The sequence below is a fragment of the Mytilus trossulus genome, chromosome 14 (genome assembly GCF_036588685.1).
Source record: "Mytilus trossulus isolate FHL-02 chromosome 14, PNRI_Mtr1.1.1.hap1, whole genome shotgun sequence".
NCBI lineage: Eukaryota > Metazoa > Mollusca > Bivalvia > Mytilida > Mytilidae > Mytilus > Mytilus trossulus.
This window is the reverse complement of record NC_086386.1, coordinates 12,452,317-12,469,236: the sequence shown is the minus strand read 5'-3', so window position 1 is coordinate 12,469,236 and position 16,920 is coordinate 12,452,317. Positions and strand designations below refer to the sequence as shown.

The 16,920-nt window shown below is 31.7% G+C and overlaps 1 protein-coding gene across 1 annotated transcript in view; it reads left to right on the top strand.

The window, feature by feature from the left end:
* Window positions 1–4,609: 4,609 nt before the first annotated feature.
* The window catches only part of LOC134696293 (glycine receptor subunit alpha-2-like), a 35,497-nt gene continuing 23,186 nt past the window's right edge, over window positions 4,610–16,920 (top strand). Inside the window, exon 1 of the mRNA XM_063557998.1 lies at window positions 4,610–5,389. Within this exon, the coding sequence (XP_063414068.1) occupies window positions 5,298–5,389 (92 nt within the window). The 5' untranslated portion in view covers window positions 4,610–5,297. The remainder of the gene's footprint in view (window positions 5,390–16,920) is intronic.

Sequence of the window (16,920 nt, the reverse complement as noted above, 5' to 3'; positions counted from 1 at the left end):
CTAAAATTAAATTGACTCGTTTAATTTTCATAAAATTTTGACAAAGTATTTACTTTGACCCTTTCACAAAAATATAGAAATTCCAAAATATTTGAACTAACCATTTTATCAGAAAATTACACTGCTTATATAGCAGTTTGACAGACACTAATTTTGATCATTGAGAAGCTTAATATTTCCATAACACCACAACGTAACTAAAACGTTTAGCTGATTTTACAGAGTTATCTCCCTGTAGTGTTAGCATGGTTAGGTACCATCTTAAAGCATAAACATTTTTAAGTTTGTCACTGCGAGGTTTTTTGTTGTGTTTTTCCTGCGAATTTTTACGAGATTTTTGTTAAAGAATAAAAACTATGAAACCGAAACCTTGAAATGTCAATGCATGAGATAATCGTAATAACTCCATCAATAATACCTACCTAAGGAAAGATCGTATTTATATGTCATGGGCTATTAATACAATACCTTTTATCTCACAATGTAAATAGAAAGTATAATCTTTTTCAATAGAATAATATTTCTATTTAATGATATAAAAATCTACAGGTCGGCAATAACAAGAACTTCAAACAAGAATAGGAAAAAACAATAAAATGAGTAAAACAGACACTGAAGATTGAAATGGATATCAACTTGCAGACGACTAGTTGTATACAGAAACAAATGCTTTATATTAGATGCTGCCATTGGCACCTTAAATTTAATATACACGAATGCTCTCAAAATGAATATTCCACTTCAACTTAGTAAAAGATCATTATGGCTATTGCACAAGGTCTTATCTTTCCCTTTGATTATGTTTTTCAGAAGAAAATCGGAATTATAGTTGTCTATGTCATCAAGTTAATCATGTTTAGCTTTATTTGAATTATCTTTTAATAACTTCAATTGGAGCTGGCTTTAATAATATATGAGATTTCTTTGATATGGTATTACTTGTTTTAATAAATGGTTTAGTTGTCTTATCGATATCAGCATAGTAAGGTGTTTTCCCCTATAAATAAGTGAAAGTGTTATTATCCGTTCATTTATGCACCTTTATTCATTTCATTGAAAGAAGTTAGAAGAAAAAAGGGAAGCGTTTATGAATTGTTTATGTTTATCTGTCGGTCAATAGTTAGAAACCCTGTTAGCAGTTGTCTGAACTCAGCATTTTTCAATCTATTGAGAGGGGGTTTATTTCAGTTAGGAAACCCGGTGTTGGAACAAATCGTTTTACGTCCTTTTTTATAGTTTACATTTTCTAAACCCGATGCTTTTGAGCACTTAGCACTAAACATTTTATTAAGACATTGAGCAATTGCTAAAGACAAACAAATACAAAAATGAGATATGTGGTATGATTGCCAGTGAAATAACATTCAACAGGAGACCAGATGACGTAGAAGGTTGGCAAATATAGGTCATCGAACGTCCTTCAACAATGAGTTAACCAAAACCGTATAATATGCTATGAAAGTTTCATTTGGATTGCAATGTCTCCCGTCATCAATAAAACAGCCCTAAAACATTCGATAACGTTCTTGATCAATAACACGTTGCTGTTGTAGATGTAACAATGAACTGAATATATACAACATTGTAACTTCTATACAAATTACGTCAAATTCACTGAACTAGTACAATTTGCTTCGGGCCCAACTGTGATGAAAACACATTGGTGGCTTTCTAATTATTTTTTTTTACACTTTGGTCTAGTTGTTCTCTCTTAAGCATATTCCCATTTCCATTCTCTATTTTATCAAATAATTTTTTTTTGGCAATGTAACATTTGGGTGATGTACGGTAATTAATAGTAATTGCGTTAGTGCATTATTTTTCATTGCACAGCATCGTGAACAGAATCAGTATCATGTACATTCAAGTACAAATGGACTCACTGAAGATTTAATATTTCCTTTATTCGAAATTGCTCCTTGTCTTTAATGTAATTTTGAACAAAACACCGTGTTATACAATTTATTGAATTAAAAACAAATAGTTTCAAAAAAGTTGTTATTCTAGAAATATTTATGTTCTATCTTGGTAGCACTAAAACGTTTTATTTTGTTTAAAGTAGACAAATTGTTGTGAAGATTACTTAACTGAATGAGAGCTGTCCATATCTGCTCATCATTTCGGTACCACAGCTTCATTTAACATATCAATAACTTGTCATCTTAACATTATTTTACAAATTATTGATCAGATAAAAACTGTCAGTTCTGCTAATATGAAAGTCTATTTTCGTGGATCTATCCTTATAATCAAACTTTTCAGCTTAACTGGTGCATCTAATACGTCACACTGAGTTAGTACGAAGACGAGCCATGTGGCTTATATCTTGTACGGAATGATTAGAAAAACAGTTATGTAGTCAGCGATAATATCGTTCAAGACATTTTATTTAAAAATAATAGAGCCATTAACTCATGAGAGTTATTGATGATGGAACAATCTTCTGTCAATTTTATTACCTTTATCATTTTACATTTTCTAGTTTTCTAGTTTTGAGAAGGCATTTGTTTATAAGTGTGGTTCCACTTATCCAACCTGTAATTGTCTGGTGTACGCCTGAATCTGGTCCTACCTAATCTAGAATGAAAATGAGTTTATAGTTATTATACTAAATGCTATGAAAATAGGAAAACTGCATACACAAATGTACTATAATACATTACATATGCTATATGGTGATCTGAACAATAAATAATAATAAAAAAAAAACGATTGTTGGCTGATGTTTCCAACTGTGAGTTTTCTTTCTACAATCAACGTTTCACGTTTGATTACAACGTTGTTATCTTTTTTTATGTGTTTCTCCCTCAAATAGCAAAGTTTTTAGAAATTCATTGCATTTCAGCTCACCTGAAACATGAAAAGACGTAAACTATTGTAATACCTCCGCAGCATTCATTATACATCTAGGTCATCTGCGATGTAAAAAACGTATCAGTTTGAATCGCTAACATGTTTTGATTTTTTTTATGCCCCACCTACGATAATAGAGGGGCATTATGTTTTCTGGTCTGTGCGTCTGTTCGTCTGTTCGTTCGTTCGTCTGTTCCGTCTGTCCCATTTCAGATTAAAGTTTTTGGTCAAGGTAGATTTTGATGAAGCTGAAGTCCAATTAACTTGAAACTTAGTACACATGTTGCTTATGATATGATCTTTTCAATTTGAATGACAAATGAGATAAAAAGTTTTTACCAAATTTCAAGGTCCATTGGAAAATGATAGTGCGAGTGGGGCATCCGTGTACTTTGGACACATTCTTGTTTATTCATAATCTGAATGAACGAGAACATGGCCGACAGAAACAATCATTGCTTTTGATTAACAAATTAATACCTCTGAAACTATGTTTAAATTGTATAGTATCCTCACCTTTGTTTACAGAGTCGCTATTGGGCACTGAGTATTAATTTATTACAGAAAATTACATTACTGTCTTCCCTTCTAAAATTATAAACCAAATTCCTACCAAACTTTTCAAATTGAAGAAGGGAAGGCATCGACAAAATGACTGAGTAGATATAAGGGAGCGATCCGACGAAACCCCAGAAAAAAACAAAGTACATGTATTTAGGAAGGAGGGGCTGGCTATGACTACGAGGTTCGCCCTTCGTTATGTTTAAAGCCAGTAAAACTTAGTTGATAAATCGCATTCAGTATTTACTTATACCTAGCGGATTTATTGCTATTTTTTCTCGCCTTGAAAACTATGACATATTTGTCACTGCACTTTAAAATAAATAGTAATTAAATAATCTATCAACTTGCAGCAGTATTAAGTGGAACCACACCACATAGGAAAAGGTTTGCTTACGCAAACTATGTGATTCTGTAAAAACCGTAATCCCTTAATCGGTACAAAAAGTATAGAGACGTCGCAGATATTACAATACGATTGTCAATGTTGTCAATGGGACAACTATCCACCGAAATGCAGATGAAGTGGATTAAAATAGTGATATTTGGTTTTCAATTGCTCTCTCAAAAGAAACAGTTTTTACTAGATGGATTGGCATCATTCAGTTTTTCTTGAAATTCGAAAACAAAGTTTTGTTGACTACTAATTTGTCTTATTTTGAAAATGATATATTTAATTAAAAATGCTTCGTGCATTTATTATTCGTACAAGATCAAGACGGATACGAATATAACACAGCTGAACAATAAGTACCCATTGGAATACCAATCAAGGAGCACAACTGTGCTTCTGACATCTTTTTGTTAAAGTTGTGTATTAGCTGCTGGATATAAACGATAGATGTTTAAACAGATGTTATTTTATTCAGGTGTTCATATCGAAATTTTTATTCTTTTTTTTTTTTATTAATTAGCATGTGCATTAATATAACAAAGCATCACAAATTCACGATACTTGCCAAAATAAAAAAAATATGGAGATGTGATTTGTTTGCCAATAATACAGCTAACCAACCGAGTCTGAATGTTTAATTCGGTAAAAAGGTTGTTCTTAACACAATACTTTTTTTTATTTGTTCAAGTTCTAAAGTGGTTCCATTATAAGCCAAGAAAACACAATGGCGATAAACAATTAGATTGGTTTTTACGTTATCGAAGGAGGAGAAAGTATTAGATTTAATCAAGCGCTACTTTGTAAGAAGTTGTGATTTTACACATGAAAACATTAGCTAATGATGAAACACGCTTATGATTAGTTAAAACAAAACTGATAGAGGTCATTGCATCTGATTGAATTTATAACCTCTTCAGTAGTAACAGAGCAGCCGTGAATTTATCAAAGTCTTCTAGTGTCAAGAAGACGTTACGCTTAATTCGTATATAAAATTACAATTGAATCAAGAAGACGTCGATTTGGCACATTAAATTAACATGATGAATTCTGCAATTTTAAATCTATTGGGTAATAAGTGATAAAATTACAGAATGCGAATAATAGTTTATTGATATTTCACGTAACCTGTAGTAATGACGTCCACTTCCAATTTCAAAATGGTGGATGAGGCTTAATATCACGTGACAACGACTCGAGACTTCTTGTGAAAAGTCGTGAAAAGTTTCTTTCAGAGCAAAGTGAAACTTTTTGAATTTAATTATTTTTGAAACACATGTTAGAGTGATAATAGTAGTGTTGATCACATAACGGATGATCGTCTGCCGAGAGATTCTCGTCTGCTGTATACATCGCTCGATATTTTATCAGTATCTCTATACTAACTCTTTGGAGAATAAATTGGCAGGCGAATTTGCTTGAAGATAATATCAAATGCTTACATTGAATTAAACATGGAAGTTTCTACTAACTTCCGCCAGTTAACATAAGAATGACACGAAAGAATCACAGATTTCTCGTGCTTGGACTTGTTGTCACCTTTATATGTTTCCCGAGCGAGACAGAAGGGGAAAATATTGCCAAGTAAGTTGTTTTCTTCTTTCATTTCTTTTGTTTAAATCAATATTGTGATATGGGTACCTTTTATTATGTTTCGTTTAATCATAGATGATCTAGAAAACGTTTATACTAAAATGATTTCCCTGTCATATTGTTCTCATCAGATAACACTTCCTACGTTTATTACTCCAAAGCATGTGTGATATGTTCACTACCAATCTTAAGGGAAATAAATATTAAATAGCAATTAAATATCAAACGTTTTCATATATTGTAACATATCAAGTCAGGTATATTCTTTTTCAAATGCTTATGCCATTAAAGTGAAATGTCGTATATTGCAAATTGATGAGCTGTTTTTGAAAGATAAAAGACTGCTTGTAGTACCACCGGTCACTCATACCTTTAGTTCTGGTCCGGACTGTATTTATTATTACTTGAGGATACATTTTAGTCCATTTATAATCATGTTTATGTGTTTAACACGAAATAAGTTATTATATTTCTATAAGTCTAGAATAGATGAGACATAGATTTCGTCTTTAATACTGTATGTAAGTCTTGTTGTTGACCACCAATTCTAATTACACAAACCTACACTTACAGTCCCGTTGTAGAAATTAGTTATATGCACCAGTTGTTTATCATTGGTTTTATATAAGTATATTTTCTAAAAAGACGCCCACCGGCTGAAGAAAAAAAATACAAATCCAAAAATATATTTTATTTATCAGCTGTAAGAATATTAATGTTCAAGATGTCATGTACGATATGTCTTCGAAAGGAGAAAGATGCGAATTGTTTGCTTACAAATGTAACAGAGAGTTCATTTCGTCAGAATTTAATACTATCTGGTTATATTCACGTATTGTCGTCATATCTGTGTATGCTTCAAATATCATGTCAAAGTTTCTTAAATTAAGAATATTCATTCAAAATATAACATTGTAACTATACCTTTACACTTTTACGCGTATTCAGGCAATGAAAAAAAAATGACGATACAGTTTTGCAACTTGTAAGTGTTACAAGTATGTATTAAACGAAAGTACAATCCGAAAATAACAATATTTAAAAATAAAGAAGACGATATTTAAAATACCTTTACACTAAGTCCTATTACAAAAGTAAGGGTAGGTTATGGTAGGTTCAAATCGTTTGATTTCGGTGGTGTATTTATGAACCTAAGAAAGCTGATGATATAGGACTAAGATAACATGATATAAAGAATTGACATTCAACTGCATAAAATATTTAAAGAAAATATTAAAATAATCTCAAATGCTATATTATCCTCTCTGTGCGAGATTTAATTTCAGTTTAAACCCAGTGATATGGTCATAAAGGGCTTTTAATGTGTAGACTCCAACTGGTTCAAATACGTTATGATATATCCGGAAAATTAATAACTCTGCAAGTCAATAAAAACTTCCGGGCAATGCATCAACCTATGTTATATTTGTAAAATCGCTTATGATATTTGAAGAAAAAAAATATGAAACGTTCTCTGCATCTTAGGAATTCAGAACATTCGAACACTCGGATATATTGTGTAGAGTTGATTTTTTTTTTGGTTTTTAGTGTTTGTCTATATTTCAAATTTAGGACCATTAAAGCTGGGGTTTACCGACAAAAATCCTATTAAAATACACAATACAAAAGGCATGCAGCAAAATTCTAACAGACACGGAGGCAGCGAGATAATGTTTTTTTTTGTTCTTCTGTTTTCTAATTTTGAATGGCAGCATAATTTTTGTTCAGCATCGCCATTTTGTTTTTCAGTTTAAAAATCTGGCAATCCAATGGGGCAAATTTTAAAAACTATTTTTCAACTGATTGTTATATTATGTTGTTATATTGTACTGTTACACCACTATCCAAGGTTAGGAGAGGGTTTGGCGCCAACAAACTAGTTTAACTCCGAAAAATTTCATATGTGTCGGTCACATGTGAGGAGACAATTCAATGGTTGACTTTTGTTGTATATCAAGTTTTTTTTGGTTCATTGTTTTTCATCTATCAGGCCCTTTATTTTCTCAATTAATATATTGTACATTTGTCAATTCTTTGCCGTTTAAAGCTGAATATGCGGAATGGGTTTTGCTAATTTTTGAAGTTCATACGGTGACCTATAGTTGTTACTTCTGTTATGGTAAGTTGTCCCGTTGTCAATCATACCACATCTTGTTCTTGTATTGTATAGTCACTCTACCAGAATAAAGACACATGTAGACAGCTGTTTGTTCAATTAGCCTACATGTCTGTAGATGACATTACAGAGACAAACAGCATACTTTAGTATGTCTTTACGATGTCATGGTGTCCTTATTAGCATTGGATTATAGATGCCATGCGCTTTTTCCTTTTGTAAGACATAACATAACTGACAAAAAAATCAGCACAATTAGAAATTAATAGCGAGAATGTGTTTGCATTGGCAAAAAGGTGTTGTGAATCTGCTATTAAACACTGGTTTTCACCTGAGCGCTGAATGGGTGCGTTTTAGAAATAATGAATGTTGTAAACGAAGCCAATTATATATTATTACTTTAATATCTTTACCACGTGTTGTTCCATTGTAACAATTGGTAGTATGTCATTGTTGGTATCCTCTTATACCATTTAAATCTATATAATTCCATGTAGCTGCCAACATTACCAGCTAACTGCACCTAGTCACTAATGAAGAGTATTTAAGTAATGGCAAAAAGTATGTAAAATGTAATTATTTCTAAATGAAAACTTGCATTTTTGTTATTTGTAGTTACACAATATATGAGGCGTTAAAAATTAAATGCATTTCAAAGGTCTTTTTAACATTACCAGATCAATAGGATCAATGAACATCGTGTTTATCTTTCTGCCTTCGTTAAAGAAAACAAACTGATACACATGAGTTTGCATATTTGCATTATTTGTGATCTAAGCTGTCTTCAGCTCTGAATTGAAGCATTTTAAATGTGAGTTGGCTTAGAAATCACTAAACAAAGGGTACTAGAAAAAATAACAAAAATGTGACTTTGAAAAGGTCTATTAATTTAGATTTCATTACATGCCCTAAACCAAACATATTACGACTCATCCTTGAAATGAGGGGTCACTTGAAACATTTAAAAATTGACTACATGTAAAGGCTAAACAGAAATTTTCTAAATTTATTCCGTAAAAAAGACACAATGGAATATACCCTTCACCAAAGTAGTCCGTCATAAGGGTTTTAGACCCGATCTAATAAATCAAAATAACACTCCGAGGTTACATAAAGAATATATTCAAAGATATACAACCAAGGATTGGAATTACAATCTAATTTTTGTCGAGTAAAATAGAACTTTGACACCTATACTTCTATACCTTTAAGGATTATGGATTTTGTTACATAAATGCTTTTATATTCAAGTAGCACAATAATTGACCCTTTGGTACCTTCTCTTTCAAGTTCTCTATTTGCCATTGTTTTGTTTATCATCATAATTATGGTATTCTTGATTTCATGTTACACAATTTTTTAACATAAAAAAAAACCGAAATCAGTTTTAATGTTGCACACCGGTTAATTTCACTAGAATAAATTACACTTTAATATAAATTCATGAGCAATTACTTTCACCTCAAATGAGCAAACACATGAACCTCACGTGAGTTTCCCGTGAATCTTATGTCAAACTCACATAAATTTCACGTGAATCATGTCAAACTCACGCGAATTTCACCTGAAAATCCTATGAATATTGTTCACTATATATTAATGTAAATCTAAAACAAAATGTTATTGAAATAACATGTAAATTGCAAATTCAATTAAAATCCTGAAAAATTCCACGTTTATGTGAAATTCACGTAAATAAAGCACGTGAGATTCATGACAATTTCAAATCATGTGAAATTCTTATATAAATTTCACGTGAGTGTTATGATATTGTGTCGAGATGAATCTCTCGTGAATTTCACGTGAGCTTCATGTGAAATTCGCGTGAGCAATAATTGCATGAGAAGATGTGTAAAGTTCTCTTTTCTCTTTCGTGGTCTGTTTTACACTATATGACGCCTTTAAGCTTCTTTAATGCCTGATGAATCTAAATGGGTCATATTTTTCTTGGCAACCGTTTAATAAAGATTTTCTTTTAATTGTGTTAAGTATTGTGTTAAGTTTATAACGAGAAGAGGATTTTTACGTGTTATTTACAAACTACAGGTTATTTTGGGTACATTTAATCGGTTACGCCTGTTTCGTTATTTTAAACAACTTCTATAAACAAATACAGCTACAACAGACTGATCATCGAATTACTTCATTTCTACAGAATGTTTTATGAGATTATTGTTTACTGTCTTTTCAAAAATAAGTTTTAGAATAAATGAGTTTGTTTGTTTGCCTTCGTATATCTTTGACAGCCTGAAAATATTGAATTCCTGTATAAGACTCATAAATTTCTAAGCTAAGGATTGTTCATATTGAGGTTTTGAACTGGGAACATTGGTCGTAAGGCACCCTGATGACGACTTATTTAGATATATTTCTCACAGGTTTACAGTGGAGTTACTGGGACATTCATATCTTATTTATAGTATTGGAGAGTGATTAAAAGAGCAGAAATAATGCTAGTGTCTATAATAAGTGCATTTTAACTATACGTATGTGATAGTAGTAATAAAGCGATTCTATCAACGTATTATGAGAAAAAATACATTGCTATTTCTATTAATATAATGTGAACATAAACCTTTAATCCCTTGTTTTCAGTCGCTTACATAATGACTCATTGCTAATAAGTAAGTTTCATTACACCCATATGTTATATATTTGCTAGGTTGCTACCTCCTTTGTGTATTATGAGTTTAAACTGTCAGTAATCTTTCCCGCGATAATGTTTGTTATTGTTATTTTAGTTCTCTTTAAGACTTAGTAGGATTGCTGGGATTTTGACAAAATATTTTTCCAACCGTAATTATGTTTTGATAACTGTCTAAACACCATTTGTTTACATTTCACACCAGAAATATGATTTCACACTTTGAACTTAGAATATTTAGTGGGAGCTTTAATGCTGTTTGAGATCCTAATTTATTATGACATCTCACAATTGTTGTACTTTATCATTGCAAAAGTGCAAACACACGCCTATTTATTTTACATTCATCAATTTAAAAATACTTAATGAGCTATTTTTGATGATTTTGCTTATGTCTGAACGTGTCAGTTTATTTCTATTATTTTATGCGGGTTGTTGGAAAGTTCAAGATAGATTACATTAATTTTTCAATTATTACTTACTAATAAAATAGCTTAGTATGGTTTGTAAGTACTTAGTTAGCTGTCAAGGCGGCGCTTACTGACCGTTTATCAAGGCTTTGAATCAGAGATATACGGCTAAACTATTACTAATAACTGGCCTGATAGTGTAGTATCGCGCTGTTCTCTCAATGGAACTACTTACTGTTAGTTTTTATATACATATATAATGAAGCGGTACGTCGGGTAAATGTCTATGACATGGCAACCGTATGGGAAATAAAGACTATTACAGGCCACAACGTATAGACTACCTCACAATTGAGATATAAATATATAAATATCTATCAGATGACAACCTGATGCCAAACCTAGCAAAACCTTTAGGAATTTGTGGTCCCAAGTGCTCTTCAACTTTGTACCTTATTTTGCTTTTTAACAATTTTTCATTCGAGCGTCACTGATGAGTCTTTAGTAGAAGAAACGCTCGTCTGGCGTAAAAAGAAACTTTGAATCCTGATATGTATGATGAGTTTATCTACAGGTCAACATACAAACTTTGGAAACGTACAGCTATCAAAGTCTTCAGGACGCGAATGAGTTTCTTTTCTAGAGATACAATCACTAACTAGGCAAACAATTAGAGAATTATGCATTGGAAGAAACAACTTGTTTAATTGACAATATTGTGAATATCACAAGAATCATATATTGCAATCCTTAATGATATCATTTTTATTTTGCTTGATATGAGCAGTATAATGTTAAACAAGAGCGTTATTTCTTTTAAATTGATTTTTTTTTTAGTATTGGCTATTTTATCTAAATCTTGTGTAAACAAACAAACAATAGTGACTGTCTGCTATTTCTAGATTGAACAATGGTCAAAATTGCGTCTGGCGTACTAAATTATAATCCTGGTACCTTTGATAACTATTAACATCACTGGGTCGATGCCACTGCTGGTCGACGTTTCGTCCCCGAGGGTATCACCAGACCAGTAGTCAACACTTCGATGTTGACATGAATATCAATAATGTGGTCATTTTTATAACTTTCCTGTTAACAAAACTTTGAATTTTTCGAAAAACTAAGGAATTTCTTATCCCAGGCATAAATTACCTTAGCCATATTTGGCACAACATTTTGGAATTTTGGATCCTCAATGCTCTTCAGCTTTGTACATGTTTGGCTTTATACATATTTTGATATGAGCGTCACTGACGAGTCTTGTGTAGACGAAACGCGCATCTGGCGTACTAAATTATAATCCTGGTACCTTTGATAACAATTGGACTTATTACCTTCCGCGTTAGACCAAAAAAAAAAAAACCGCCACCGCGACACTACCGATGTAGTGTCATTAGCTAGACAACATATCTTAAATATAAGACACTCAATTAAAATTCAGCTACCAATCTTTAACAGGAACATAAAAAGCAGTACATTCATTGCGAGTATGAAAGCATTTCTTCTCTTATGCCTTAGTTTATATTAAGGCATCATTTTATTATGACACAAAAAGGTCTAGGCAAAGAACGTAAACAGAAAAATGTCTGTTTTACACTGCGATAGAATTTTCATTAAATAATTCTAAGACATAATTTATGCTTTGATTGATTCATAGTTATACTAGGTAACAGTTTAACATTCAATAGATAATTAAGGTCATCACAAAAGATGTGGTTCTTTTTTCAAGATTCTTCATTTCTTTTGATATCTTATTTTGAATCGTTCCCGTTATCTTTAGTTCTCGACATTTTCCGTATGATTTATGATGAGATTCACCCAAAAACCAGCTGTTTTATTGCTCGATGTATTTATATTTAAAAACCTTATGCTTTTGCACTTCAATATGATACTCCGTGTGAGTGTACCAAATTATGTCCAATAACAGGTTTATAGTGGGGTATTACATAATCTTGACACGAATGACGTCAAAAGTTTCGTTATTTTTTTTCATTTCTACACACTTTATCTCAATGTGCTATTATAAGTTCATAGATGTGAACATATGCTGTAAGTAAGACTAAGAGATCAAGATGACATTAATACACAATACGGCCATTGTAACACATAAAAAAGGCAACAGTAGTATACCGCTGTTCGAAAGTCATAACTCGACTCAGAGAACACAAATCCAGGTTACAAACTAAGACCGAGGGGTACATATCAACTATAAGAGGAAAACAACGAAACAACAGAAGCACTGACGTGGAACAAAAACAAACAACAATACAGATGAATATAGTTTGAAAGCCAAACATATAAAATCTTTTTAAGATGTTAAAATATACTATAAAAATGATGCTTTTCATATAATATTCATAAATCTAAATTAATGGCTTTATATATCCTTCCATCCTTAATATAATGCAGACAAAATAACTCTAAAAATGAGGTATGTTATAGTACAAATAATTAGAAAATTGTGTTTTAAAGTACTGGAAGATCGAAGACATGATGATGTCTTTCGTGTCAGACAAAACGTTGTTAAATTTATACATTTATTTATCATTTGATGCTGAGCAACAGTCATGCGAGTTTACAAAGAAACATTTCCAATGATATTCTTTTATGAACAATTAACGTGATAAAAAGCGATTGAATATCAGCTGTCGTTTTCTTAGAATATTCAGATCCCTATGACGTATTTTCGTTTTGACGAATTTTCTACCAGACTTCGACGTAGTAATATACATTGGTCAAACCTCTGGAGTTATCATAAACATACGGTATTAATTTTTGACCAGACCGAGTTTCTGGATTGTTCTCTTCTCCATTCACAAGGGAAACTGTATCCTATAATTGTATTACATCACCCGTTTTATCATAAACGAATCAAAGCTACTCAAAACAAATCCCTTGAGTAATAAAATCCCTAATAACAGGTCATTAAATACAGCAGCATATGAAACAAACAAAATCATCAGCAGAGGGGCCCAGTAAACGATTTTATTTAATGGGACCCCAATGTGTAATATTTTGTTGTTCGTGTCCATATCAATTATATTAGATAGATAGAAACTAAGAACGTAGATTCTTGTCAATGGTGTATTTCTTCTAATTTGTAAACAACGATTGATTAAAAAAAGCGATGATTTATTTTTCTAAATTGTTACGAGTATAAACATTTCAGTTATATTTATCTACAAAAATGTTTAAAATGTTCTGACGTTATTAACCAACAACAAATAAAACTTTACTGTTATATTTCCCTCGTGTCTTGTTTATTTTTGGGTTCGATTCATAATAGCATAAGTAAATGTTTAACATTCTATTGAAGTTAATTACTGTAACTTGGTGGTGCTAGCACGATAGCTTCAATGCTGTGGTTTGTCGAGTTGCCTTAATTTGCCCCACACATCGTTATATATACAATCTACGTGTTTCTTTAATTCAAATTGTTACATTTGTGAAAAGCAATTCGACAAAACATACGAGCTATATATACTTACTTGTGTGTCTGTCTTACATGGTGTTGAAACCTCAGATACATTCTTGTGATGGCTGATGTCTGAATCTGAATATAAAGATATAAAAAAAAACAAATACACTGATTATTGAAATTACTCCGAGGAGGTGTCATGTTTGCAGCAATTTAACTTGTGAGAACACATTAAAACTGAAAAAGTTTGAAAAGTCCTTTCTTCTTGCTGTTTTGCTAATTTAGTGAAGTTTACAGATGATAATACAGATACTCTTTTCTCCTTTGGTTACAGTGACATATATGGCAGGGTTGGCTAGCCATAAAACCAGGTTCAACCCCTATTTCTTCTTAAAATGTCCTGTACCAAGTCAGCGTTTGTTTTTGTAGCAGTTTAGTCTTTCTTTTGTTTTTCCTCTTAACTTTAGTATGTATCCAACGATTTAGGTTTGTGATCCGGATTGTTTTTCTCACAATCGATTTTTGACTTTTGAACAGCGATACACTACCGTTGCCTATATGTTTTTGTCATCTAGAAGAACCGTTTGTGTCATATTCCATATTATGACTGAGTGCTTATGGCTGTTGGTGCGTATCTTAGCTGCAGTATACTATCATTAAATATTAGGGTCGTTTACAATTGATAGTGAGCTATTTATTTTATCACTTTAGGAAGTGAAATCGCAGCTAACTATTTGACAGCAACATTCGTTCACATATAAATTACTGTCAGCGTTTTCTCACTAGTTACAGATTTTTAATCATTAGATACTAGTGGTGTCATCAAATATGTTACATTACAGTTTGTGTCCTATTCTGCAATGTGACATATGTACTGAGTGTGAAATCCAAAGTCGATTGACGAATGAATGACAAGAGACTCTTACCCTGTCCAACTCCTTTTAGAATTCATGTAATTCCTTAAGTTTCGGTTTTTTACATTGATTTGTTTGATTATAGACTTTGGCTGGTCATTTAACCAGATTCAACCCATCATTTATTTCTTTAAATGTCCTGTACCAAGTCAGGAATATGGCAGTTGTTGTCAAATAGTTCGTTTCTATGTTTTTGGCGTTTGTATTTGTTGCAATTCAGTGTTATTCTCATGTTGACTCTTATAGTTGTTGTGTTTCCCTCGGTTTTAGTTTGAAACAAGTATTTGTTTTCTCTCAATTGATTTATGACTTTTGAACACCCGTATACTTATGTTGCCTTTATCGAACATCGGTAATATATAATACCCTTAGTTAATCACTACGCACGGTAATGTCATATGTTCTGTTCTTGTGTAATTGAAAGACATTTTCATTATTTGTATATGATATTTGTCATTTACTATCATCAACAGAATTGACTATTGGCCAGTTTAATGATTTACTCATTTTGTATTGCATTGTAACACAATTGCTTGTAATTGTCTCTTCTAATAAAATATTGTTTGATTAATTCCTTATTTTATATTGTGCTAACGACATAACTAAGTCGACTTCAGCTCCTCAAGTTACAATAATTTGGCTATGGCAAACTTTTATGAAGTTTTGGCATACAACATTCAAATTGGTGTTCCAGGTGAAAAGTTGACAAGAACGCAAAAAAAGCGTGACATCATCGCGTTTTAACCAGTTATAAACTTTTAAAGTATATCTTGACGTTTTTCATTACTAACTAGGTAATATATTGGTGTGTACACCATAAAACAAAGTCGCTGACTATTTGAATATTTTATAAAACTGTAATTTAAGGTGGCACCCAACACTTTGACTACGGTTTTTTTTCGACTTATGAGTTTGATAGTCACTCTTGTATCTTTCGCTTCTCTTTCCCAAATACATATGATACAGCTGTGCTAAATTTGTACAGTAACTACCTCTTCTGTGTTTAAAAGCATTGCAATAATGATGATAATGATTGTTATATTTAATATTTTGTCGATAAAATATAAATCCATTCTCATTATGGTTTCTTTAGTAAATAAGCTACATCAATGGTATGATTTATTTAATATGTAAATATTGTGTCACGTCGTTTCTGGCCGAGAACTGTTCATTTCAAATAATATGCTACCATTTTCTAAAGTCTTGAAATTAAGCGTACTCTTATATTTAACTCAAAAACTAATTTGTTATATCTTATTGGAAGATGGGAGAAGCAGAATACTTGGTGATGTATATCACTATGTTTTATGAAATTGATTTGTCAAGTAGTATTTTAAAGAAAAACAATTAGCTCAATTCGATAACAGCATCACCTTCAGATATCTATGTCAGGTCTGACATGTGCTTTTTACAATCATTTAATTGCAATATCCTCCTAACCTATTTATTTTCCATGTACTTATATGCAGGATATTGATGGATTTCTAAAATTAAAACAGTGTATGGATATTTCATTTCTAATTTGGTTATTAATTCAAAACGTGTAAGCAGTAAAACGTGCATGTCGATTATTGAGAAACGTTTACGATAGTTTTTTCATTCCATTATAGAAGTTGTACAATTATTGTTACAAGGCATGACTTTATCAGTTTGTGGTCGACTAATATTAATTTGAATTGAATATCCATTTGGTATCTTTCGTCTCTCGTTTCATATTAACTCAAAAGTTCTCATCTTTGCAGCTGAAGTGGCATGTGTATTGAAACATAACGTTTGAAGTTTCTGCAATAAATGCTATTTTTTCGTGAAAGTGTGACACCTGTAAAAATAAATCAAAAAAATAATTGCTCCCATTAATATATCAGCAAGTTTTTATCTTACATTATTTTGATGATGACTACTCATTACATTCGCTTTCTTGTACAACATAACATACTTGACATACTGATCATCATAATATCATTACCTCTGGTAACTTAGCATGTGTTTAACTGGTTCCTCTTACACGTCTAAAGTCTTC